General features: G+C 33.7%; 2 protein-coding genes and 1 long non-coding RNA gene across 5 annotated transcripts in view; 2 read left to right on the top strand and 1 right to left on the bottom strand.

The window, feature by feature from the left end:
* Positions 1-1,658, bottom strand: part of LOC104754327 (acyl-CoA thioesterase 2-like) — an 8,883-nt gene extending 7,225 nt beyond the window's left edge. The window contains exons 1-7 of one of the 2 annotated variants that reach the window (XM_010476487.2): positions 1,443-1,655; positions 1,216-1,308; positions 950-1,017; positions 747-822; positions 578-624; positions 373-498; positions 76-153 (exon numbers count right to left, since the gene is read on the bottom strand). In XM_010476487.2, the coding sequence (XP_010474789.1) occupies positions 76-153; positions 373-498; positions 578-624; positions 747-822; positions 950-1,017; positions 1,216-1,308; positions 1,443-1,458 (504 nt within the window). In that variant the 5' untranslated portion in view covers positions 1,459-1,655. Of the gene's footprint in view, positions 1-75; positions 154-372; positions 499-577; positions 625-746; positions 823-949; positions 1,018-1,215; positions 1,309-1,442 lie in introns of both variants that reach the window. The other variant, XM_010476490.2, reaches the window with a different exon arrangement.
* LOC104754326 lies at positions 1,940-3,900 on the top strand. Of its 2 annotated transcripts, XR_762106.1 has the most exons (5): positions 1,940-2,279; positions 2,788-2,929; positions 3,055-3,096; positions 3,224-3,397; positions 3,503-3,900. It is a non-coding gene; the product is annotated as an uncharacterized LOC104754326 (long non-coding RNA). The 2 variants fall into 2 exon arrangements; XR_762105.2 differs by lacking the exon at positions 1,940-2,279 and having other exon boundaries at positions 2,297-2,929.
* LOC104754325 (transcription factor MYC1-like) lies at positions 6,824-10,129 on the top strand. Its single transcript, XM_010476485.2, has 9 exons — positions 6,824-6,959; positions 7,059-7,245; positions 7,548-7,832; positions 8,315-8,411; positions 8,521-8,535; positions 8,636-8,692; positions 8,807-9,311; positions 9,384-9,730; positions 9,824-10,129. Exons 2-9 carry the CDS (start codon positions 7,115-7,117, stop codon positions 9,893-9,895), a joined length of 1,509 nt encoding a protein of 502 aa, XP_010474787.1. The 5' UTR covers positions 6,824-6,959; positions 7,059-7,114; the 3' UTR covers positions 9,896-10,129.

Below are 10,794 nucleotides of genomic sequence, written 5' to 3'. Positions count from 1 at the left end.
TATATATATGCAAGCAAATCAGATCATCAAGGTTTATAGAGACATAATGTAACCTTCCTAGAGAAAATGGCACACCTGTCCCATAAATTGTCCACCGAAAACCTTTCCAAATTTGGGAGCATCAGGTAGTGTGATCCCCCTGAAGATATTCAACTACAAGAGAGAAGCACATAGAATAAGAGGGGATCAACCGCATATCATTTCCCAGCAATACAAAAAATGTGATAAACGTAGATGTAATAGTACTATGAAACTGACAAAAATCTGTAGACGTGCTGACAAAAACGATGCTTAGATAAAGTTGACTAGAGAAAGAATTATATAAATAGAAAGCATAAGAAAAGAAGAGAAGAAGTTGGATGATGACCGTACTTCTAAAGGGTCGAGATGCAAAATGCGTTCGACTAAAGAGCATTTGTCAACAGTGGTATCGGATTGCCAGATTGAATTAGTCTCAAGCAAAGGACAATGATCACGCGGCAACACCAAGCAAGTAAGCTGCAACGGAAAGCGTCAGCTCAAGGACAGAGAAGGGATATATGAAAAAGTCAGGTAACTTTCAAGCAAGCACAAGCACCTGGGACATAGCAACAATGTCTGCTGAATGAACGTTCCCAGAAATACCTGTAGGAAAAAGAAAAAGAAAAAGAGAGAGAGAGAGAGAGAGAGATGGAAGCTGAATAACACTATCACCACCAAAAACGAAAGGTTCAATCAAAGTGGAAGAACAAATGTTAAAATCTCACCAAGGCCGAAGTAATCAAACTGTTTCAAGAGAAATTCGGAACGGTTATCTTCCTCGGCTGGTCCGGAAACCTGAGCCTGCAAAAAAAAAAACAAGAATCAAAAAGAAAGCAAAGTTAAAGATAAAAGATAAAAAAAAACAAAGATACATATATATATATAGTCATTGAAAAGGGTAAGATGATGATGAGAGAAACATAAAAACCTCTCCTTCAAAGATAAAGTAACAGCCATCCCAAGTTTGATCTTCACGAACCACATAATCCCCTTTCCCTGCAATTATATTTATAGAGAGAATGGCTAATTATTGGTACAGGCTTGAATCTCGTTTCTAAACCGTGAAAAGCCAATTAAGCAGATACTAAAGAGCTTCAATAAAATTACGAATCGTATTGCGAGAATTCAAAAGAGAGAAANAAAAAAAAAAAAAAAAAAAAAAAAAAAAAAAAAAAAAAAAAAAAAAAAACAGACCGTAACGTTTCAACAAAACAACTTGAGCAATTTTCCTGAGAGAAGAACTCGGCAATTTCTGAAGTAAAGGGACGTTTCCAAGGAACTCCACAACTGCAATCAATAATAACAACAGACTTTGGATTTTAGGCCAACTTTGGATCCGGACTATCTCTATCTCAATCTCAATCTCACTCCTCCAAAATCTTATTATAATACAACCTAATTTATGTATATAGAGGGCTTACCTGATTCGGTGTTCATGGCGGCGGATTCGGGTTCCCGGAAGCAATCGTCCCCCCGGTTGCTTGCTTGCTGGTGTAGAACAAGAACAAGAAGAAGAAGATTGGTGAATTCGATCCGATTCGGTCCGACACACCAGACCAGATGATAAAATTTGGTAATTTTTATCGTCGGCCCTCCGGTTTATGTATGTATGATACGTGGACTCGGTTCGATTTTGTTTTCCGTCACGTGATAAAATTGAAAATATTATATTTAGTGGGACTCTAGCTAGTAAACCGGAGGAAAAACATTTAAGGGCATAGGATATATATAATTTTAATATAAACTCAATTTCTTCTGGTCAACAAAAACATTTAATATATATATAATTAAATATTTTATATCTTGCTGATAATGTTATCTTGGGCGATGCCTAAGAGCACACCCATTGCACATACTCAGGGTATGTCTTTTATTTTTTTAATAATATAAGAAAATAAAAGAAAAGTTTTAATCTTAATTTTGCACCGGTCCGTGTCTCTGCCCACATCCTTCTTGACACTCAGAGACACCCAACGTGTCACTAATTTATTGGTTACGTTTTGTTTTTTTTTGTTTTTTGTTTTTTTTCTTCATTTGCTTCTCACTCTCTTTCGATACCAACGAAACGATGAAACATGAATCGATCTATCAAAATCGACGAAAACAAAACGATCGAAGCTCTGATCGGTTTCCAGAAAAATTAAATCTCGCCTCGTCGTCTTCTTCTTCCTCCAAACTTCCAATTTGGTGTGGAACTCCTCCTCTCTTGCTCTCTCTCGGCGTCTCTGTGTCTTGTTGCTGAATGAGCAAGCTCCAGCGTGAGTTAAATCTATTAATTGCCTTCTTCTATTTGGAATTGCATCGGAGTGTGAGTTATTGTTGTGTATTGTTTATGAATCGAAGTGCTGCAACGTTTAGACTTGAGAGTTGAGACGATGCTTCAACGTTTATGAATCGAAGTACTGCAACGTTTAGACTTGAGAGTTGTGTCTTGTTTGTTATTGTTGTGTCTTGTTTGTGTATCGTTTGTTATTGTTGTGTTCTGTTTGTGTATTGTTTGTGATTGTTGTGTCTTGTTTATGAATCGAAGTGCTGCAACGTTTAGACTTGAGAGTTGAGACGATGCTTCTTTTTGTTCTTGTTGTTGTATTGTATCAGTAAGTAAACACATGTCAGAACAAAACAGAGAATCAAAGAGAAGAAGAAGAAAAAGATATGCATTGTGAAGAAACCAGTTTTTTTTGTTTCTAACTGTAAAAGCATTTTCACTCTGTGTGGTTCTGATCTAACTCTGTGTGGTTCTGTTATATGTGGTTGTTGTTACAGGAATTTAACATTGAGAAGTTGCAGCTAGTTGAAGCAGAGAAGAAGAAGATTAAACAAGAGCTTGTTAATATGTATGAGAAGAGACTTGGTGACGCTGGTTATCTCAGTTACAAGCTTGGCCGTACTAATAACCGTGGCGATGGTATTTAACTTTGTGACAATCTTCTTGGCTTTGATGTTTGTTGTTTCCATGTGTATGTGGTGTTTTCATTGTATAAACATCTGTCATTGCTATCTACAACATCTTCTGGTGTGTTATCATTGCAGGCTTTCCAAGCTAGCAAGTCACATGCTTACATACCAATTTCTGTAAGCTTATCCATTTAACTTCGCTTATCATCCTGAGACTAATTTTATCATTGAGGAGTCCTAAATCTTTGCAGTTAAAGTGAATCCATGAATTTTTTTAACTGAGTGACATGTTTTACTTCTGCAGCGGGTGACTGAAGTGACAAATACGGTGAACTTAACAGATAGGATGTGGGCTAGACTCCTTGCATCGATAAATCAACCGAGTTTCTTGACCGGTGAAGGAGCATTGCAGAATGTGATGGACATGGAAATTTGAGAAAAGATTGCAACATGAAGACATCTTCTATCTAAGAAACAGGTCAGATGATATTCTTGGCTCTATACCTGATGACGATGATGTATATACTTAAGATATTAACCTATATATATATATATACTAATAAAACATCACTACACCCATTAGTTTGATGACGATGATGAAGTACTCGTTCTTGTTCCTCGAGGCTGCGGTACATCGCTTCTCCTTCTCTTCCGGCATGTAATAATGGAACTTAGGACTGTTTGACTTAGGACTGCAACAGGGGAGAGGATATGGGGAATCAGCAAAATCCTCAGCAATGATCTGTTTTGAAGTGACACTGAAGATGGGAAGAAAACAACAAAAGTCTTTTGCAAGCACTTTCAGTGTCCTGAATCATTCAATGGTGGAATCTAGTAGTTTCACTAGATGATTCTTCTCCCTCCGTTGTTGCCAGACTCTGCTTATTAATCCCTTTGTTCTATTTTTTTGTTCGAGATTTTATTTACTTATTCACAAGTTTTGGAAACAAGCTATCAATCTTATTTACAATTTTGGAAGAAGGGTTGGTGTATTGAATTGATTCCTGAGTCATAGATCTCATAAATCCTCCTAACTTGAACCAGAGTTCTTGATTAACCCAAAAGCAAGGAACACATAAATGATCTGGAGGCACTAATGTTTTAACACAGTACAGACTCAACAAAACTCAACGTAGAACAAAAAATCAATGTTCAGTTTTGTGTTCAGTTTTGAATAAAGACACCCATATCTAGAGATGACTAATGGGAGGATAAAAACTAAAAACAATGGGATGAAGATCTAAACTTAAATTAATATTATTTTTAATATTTTTAAAAGTTAGAGACACTAATCTGAGGATGTGCAATGGGTTTGCTCTAATGTATAATGAATGTTTTAAGCCACACATATCATCTCCTGGCATAGGATATATATATATATATATATATATATACGTACCTCGCACGTTTGTTATTTCGAAAAGGAATTTATTTACCAATAGTATCTTTAACACATGAAATTACCCAATGACATATCTAATACGTTGTAAATCAGTATTGGAAGACGAGCTTAAGAAACCTGTCCCACAAAAAAAAATTCCACCATATAAAGAAGAGTCTTGGTTGGTATGATAAATTTATCGATGAAGAACCTTAGTTGTAAACTTTGTGAATGGACATATATTACTCTCGTAAAGTTCATACCGTCCTAATTAAAAAGTATATATATATATATATATATATCTAATTGAAAATAATAAAAATAATTTTAAAGCTCATGAAACAAACTCTAATAATGTTTAAATAATACTAATATGCAAACTAGAAAAAAATGTAAACAATAGTAGTAGTACTATAGAACATGCACGTTAGTGGAGAAAACTGGATTTGTTGTCTGTTTTTGTCCGGACACTCATTATTGCTCCATAACGGTGCATTTCAGCTATGATTAATGATTTTTTTTCACTTAAACAAAATACTCTACTGGACTAGTACTATTTTTCAAATAAAGCAGTGATTTTTTTTTTTTTTTTACGTCTACAAATTAAATAAAGAAATACTTGTGGCTGATGCTCGAGTTCTGGATCCCTCTTTTATAAGAGTAATCAATTACGTTGGATCTCTCCTCTTTATGGTGAAAAAATCATTTCAAGAACTTGTGAAATGGAGAGATACTCTCATAAAGTTTACACCGTACAGTTCACAAACTCTCCTTTCATCAGTCTAGATATCCAAATGAATCATCAGTGATTTAGTATTTTCGTGATGATTTTTCCAAAAGGGGGAGATAGTTTCGCTCGGACGTGATATAAAAAACATTTACTATTTTTACCTATATATGGTACCATGTCTGTAACTGTGAATTGATAAATTTTGACCCTGCAGTCTCGACGATCGAGCTGTCTGCATGTCAGTGTCAAATAAAGAGCAACCAAAATTTTTCAATGCATCTGTATTACAATCTATTACTAATTTTTATTACTTTTAAATATTTTGACTTTCCAAGCAAATATATATATTTTGTTTTCACTATTACCTACTACATATATCTATATCTATTTTAAGTCTATTTTACACCAATAAACTTTGTATACAAAATTTAAATACTATAATTATTACAGTTTTTTAATTCTTTTGTCTACGTACGTACTTGCTATATAGGTTGTACAAATTAGTAGGTGCACTTGCGGAGAATTTGGGGAACGCTAAACAAAAAAAGGACATCAAGATTCTATATATACATTCCTCGTTTTTGTTCTCTTTTGGTTCATTTACACTTTTTTTTTTTTGTATAGAGTTCTTCAAGTCTTTTTTTTTTATATATATCACACATGCATCTAGAGAGTGAAATCTTTCCAAGCTATTACCATGTAAAATAACCCAAGGAAATCAACATATACACAATACATCATGTAAAAAATTAAGAATATGTAGTCCTAGGATTAGAACCTAGAACATTGGTTCCAAACATATTAAAAAATGTGTTTTTCAGATCCATGAAAAATATATTTCCAAAGTTTGGATCTCAGTTTCTGAAATTCATATTCTGTGTTTTTACATTGTTTTCCTCTTATATTTTACATTGTTTACGTTACCATTAAACATTTGATTATCTTTATTAATAAATTATATTTGGGAATCATTATGTTCTTTTAAAAATTTGATAGGTAACATCTTGTTACCATTACTGAATACTGATATATAACAACTGATTGCAAGTACAGTATGAGTACTTAATTGTAACATTAATTAAAAAAATATATATTATAAAAAACTAGCTTTGTCCCTACGGGAATAACTTTGTATTGAAGAAGAGAGTACGTCTAGTCGTCTATCACTAAATAATGTGGGCTTCTTGTGTTGTAATGACACATCTAAAATTTATTTATTTCCACAATGTTGTTTTGTAGCTGCCAGATTAACTAATTTACTAGAAGTAATTTATACTAATTATTTACGTTGTCATATTTCTTAGAACTTGTTATACATATATTCTGTTACGAGAAAAATTAATAGATTATTGTATGTAATAAGTTAAACAAAATTCTAATGTTTTCCTAGGATTATTAATAATAAATTCATGCATGCGATAATTATTTAGTACAAATAAGATTACATAAATGAATTGGAATCACTGATTATACAAATAGTATTGGTTTCCACTTTCTTGCACTACAAATAATTCCTATAAAGAAACCCCTACTTATAATTATTCAGTGAAGTATATTGGTTTAATCCTTTCTACAACAAATAACTTCATATGATATACGAATAAAACTGCAATGTCATAAAGGGAGACTTGAATTAAGGAGAAAAAAAAGAGAGGACAACATAGTGTAATTAATATGGGTGAAAAGGGGGAAAATATTAATATGGGTGAAAGAGGGAAAAAAAAATCTCTTAGTTAATATTGTAGACGCTATTTCAAATATATTATTATTATCCAAGAAACCAAGATGTTGACCCCAATTCTAATCTCTCCATTTCTTTCTCCCTGTATGAACCTAATAAATCAACTTTAAATACACACTCTCTAGTCTCCATATATATCTCCACTGGGCTAAGCTGAGAATAGCAAGAAGCAAGACCATTATAAGAAGGTACAAACTTTAACACAGACTTCTGTTCTTGGTTCACCTTTTTTATTTACTTCTTTTTAAGTTCGTTTTTAAACTTCAGGATCCATCTGGTTTTTGCAGTTTAAACTATAAGACCTTCTGTTTCACACAAAAAAAAAATAACCATAAGACCTTCTATGTCTTCGACAATGGCGGATGGTGAAGAAGCTGTTAGGAACATTAGATTAAGAAAACAACTCGCAGTTGCTGTAAAAAGCTTGCAATGGAACTACGCAATCTTCTGGTCATCTTCACAGACACAATATGGGTAAATAACTTTTATTACTATGTGTTATTTTTGTCTCCTTATAATTCTTGGTAATATGAACAAATTAACACACACAGATTTTAGAACTTGATCTCATCGTAGTTTGTCAAATATAGGCATTGCTCTGTTCATCAAGAAATGATATCGCACACCTCTTAGTTTATATATAGTAATAGTTGTATGCACGGAATTACATGGGTTTTTTTCATGATCGGATGACATATATAGGTTCTGATTGTCTTTTCCCTTGCATTTTTAATTACTATATATTTAATTGTAATGTGTTGTTTTGATGTGATTAGGGTTTTGGAATGGGGAGAAGGATATTATAATGGTGATATAAGAAAGAGGAAGAATAAGAGCTATGAAGCTGATTCTACGTATGGGTTGCAGAGAAGCAAGCAGCTCAGGAATCTCTATCTAAGTATGCTCGAAGGAGACACTAAAGTTACTACAACCGGCCATGGTCATGGTCGTGATACTGATGATAAGACAAGTAGTAATGTAATGCTCTCACCAGATGATCTCTCTGATGAAGAATGGTATTACTTGGTTTGCATGTCCTACGTCTTCGCACCTGCCCAGTGGTTCGATCTCTCTCTCTCTCCCTGTAATTAAGTCTCTAACTTGAATGCATTTCACACATCAAGTAATTATTATTTGTTGCTAGCCTATCAGTGGGTCATGACAACCTTGATATAAATGGAAATTAAATATATTTGGATACAGAAATATAAAGAAAATTTATACCAAAAGATAACAGACTAGCTAGTGGGTTTTACCTATATATTAAGATATGTCATGCTATATTCGAATATAGAGTTTGTACTAGGCCACTGCATCATATATAAAGCCTGTTTCAATAGGTCATAAAGTACTTTAGACTTACCCTGGCCTCAAAAAAAAAAAGGGGCTAAATATTGTTTTTAAGAAGAATAGTAGCACTATTTCATAACTCTATTTTAATGTTTTTTTGTTTGCCAATATCATTTAGCTTTTTTTGCTGAATTGAATCTTAAGTTATATAGTACGTAACCTAATGATTTGTTGAGCACAATATATATATTAGTTTACCGGGTAAAGCTTTGGCGACGGATGATACCAAATGGCTTTGCAACGCACAACACGCAGAGACCAAACACTTCACTCGATCTTTGCTAGCAAGAGTATGACTCTTACAAACTTTTCTCACTGCAGTATTCTGTAATATCCAACTCTCACTCGTCTCTTCGTTCCATTTTTTTTTTCATGTGACGCTCCAATGGAATTAATTAGAGCGCCTCCATTCAGGTACTTTAGGGCTATAATCAGAACTAAGTACTTCTTAACTAATTGTATAAATTACAGAATTTTAGAGATTAATTTGCACTAATCTTTTTGTCTTCTACAGACCGTTGTGTGTTTCCCTTACTTAGGCGGCGTGATTGAGCTTGGCGTCACAGATTTGGTAGCGCGCGTTTTGAATTTCTCTAATAACTTTTGCTTCATAGTTCATACACTCTATTTTACCTACACCCTCAACTCATATATGTGCTTTTCATGTTAAATGAAAAAAAAAAAGATTGCAGAAGATCCTAATCTGATTCAACATATCAAAGATTGCTTGTTCGAGACTTCAAATCCCGATTGCTCGGAGATGTATATCAGCGAAGGAAACTCGAAACTCGTAAACCTAAAAGATGGGAACCTTCAGTTTTGGTCTAAACCAGATGAAGGCTTGCAATACAAGGAAACATTAGCTACCGTTCTGAGGTTAGCTACGAATAGACCAAAGAGGAAAGATCTTGCTTCATCTGATTTTGGCTCTAGTTTCTTGCGTTGGAAGTCCCAGTCAGTTACTTCAAACCCGAATTATCATCAGAAGCAGAGTAACGTGTTGTGGAAGATATTGCATGATGTCCCTCTGATGCACTCTGCAGATGAGAAGAAAATGTTTCAGGCAGAAAAAACTGGTCTGAATCAGCGTGTTTCAATGGAGTGCGATGATGATGATCCTTCAGATAAAAGCGAAGAGAACGAGAAGTTCAGTGTTCTCAAATCTATGGTTCCCACAGTTAATGAGGTAAGTAAGCTTTTTCAATATTTTCTCGAACAATGACAATCATCTGATATAAAACTCTGTTTTTGAATGCTGGTAGACAAAGCATCAGTTTTGAACTACACGATCAAGTATTTGCTGCAACTCGAAGCAAGAGTTAAAGAGTTAGAATCTCGTATCGGACAAAGAAAGCCGACGATGAAGGAGAACATGCTTTCTGAATTAATCGAAGAGACATCAGAAACAGAGCAAGGAATGGTGAGAGATGAGACGACACACGTGAGGGTTAAGCTCAAAGAAAGTGAAGTCTTTATCGAAGTAAGATGTCTCTATCGAGATTGCATAGTTGCAGATATCATGGAAGCTGTGAGTAATCTCAACATGGATGCTTTCTCGATTGAGTCGCACAGTCACGATGGAGTGCTCGTATTAAATCTTAAAGCAAAGGTAAATACGAAAACGAATCTTCTTTGTAGTTTTTTTGTGATTTCTTGAATAACACGGTACCTTTGGGTTTATGGTTTTGGTTCTTAATAATAGTTTCGTGGTGATGCGGTTACCTCAGTTGGAATGATTAAACGGGAGCTGAAGAGAATAGCATGTGAAAGCTAAATCGTTGGTGAGAAATGAAGACAAACGTTAACGTAGTATTTTTATTCCACAATAAATGGTAAAATCTAACATAATTTATTATTATTATTGTTATAGTAGATTATGGTTGATTTGATATATAAGAGTAAGAATTTTCCAATGTAATAATTATTTAAAAGGTATTTTCTGAGCACTGGGCGGATATAAACAATATTTTGTATTCGCCTATCTATCTTGTAATGGTACGCACGTCTGTATCATGAACCATGCAAAATACAATCTCTCCTCCTTACATTTGCTGATCATGTGCTATATATAGTATAGATTATATGATGTATTTGTCATAAACTTGATGTATAATAATTACATTTATTCTGACCGATTAGTAGGTTTGAGTAGATCGTGTAAGCTACATGGGTACAAAGCTAACCTCCGACCATGTGCTAATTTCATAATAGTTCTAATTTATTATTGGTTTGCACCAAAAAAAAAGTTATAATTTATATGAAGCGTTGACACAATTAAAATTTTAAAAAGTATATATGCCATGGTGTGTTCCTAAACCGACCATACATTTGAGCAAAGTCAACAAGTGAAAAAAACATAAAATTCGATAGAACAAAAAAATATATATTTATTTTCTCACATTTGGAAATAATTACGATCGTTACTAATTCTGATTATTTGGTTATGTTTTAAATAATTGACTTTAATTCGTAGAGCAAATACAGGATATTTATCTGGATTGATCAAATAAGATAGATCATCGTTAACAGTGTCTGACCGGGGATAACAAGAATAAATGATGATATTTTTTTATTGTTTCTGTCAGAAAAAGTGAATGATTAATCATATAGTTACGAAACTAACATTTTTCATATTGAAAAAACATATCTTATACAGATTAGCAACTACATTTC

The sequence above is a fragment of the Camelina sativa genome, chromosome 17 (genome assembly GCF_000633955.1).
Source record: "Camelina sativa cultivar DH55 chromosome 17, Cs, whole genome shotgun sequence".
Lineage (NCBI taxonomy): Eukaryota > Viridiplantae > Streptophyta > Magnoliopsida > Brassicales > Brassicaceae > Camelina > Camelina sativa.
The sequence above is the reverse complement of the archived record's forward strand: the minus strand, read 5'-3'. Positions and strand labels throughout refer to the sequence as shown.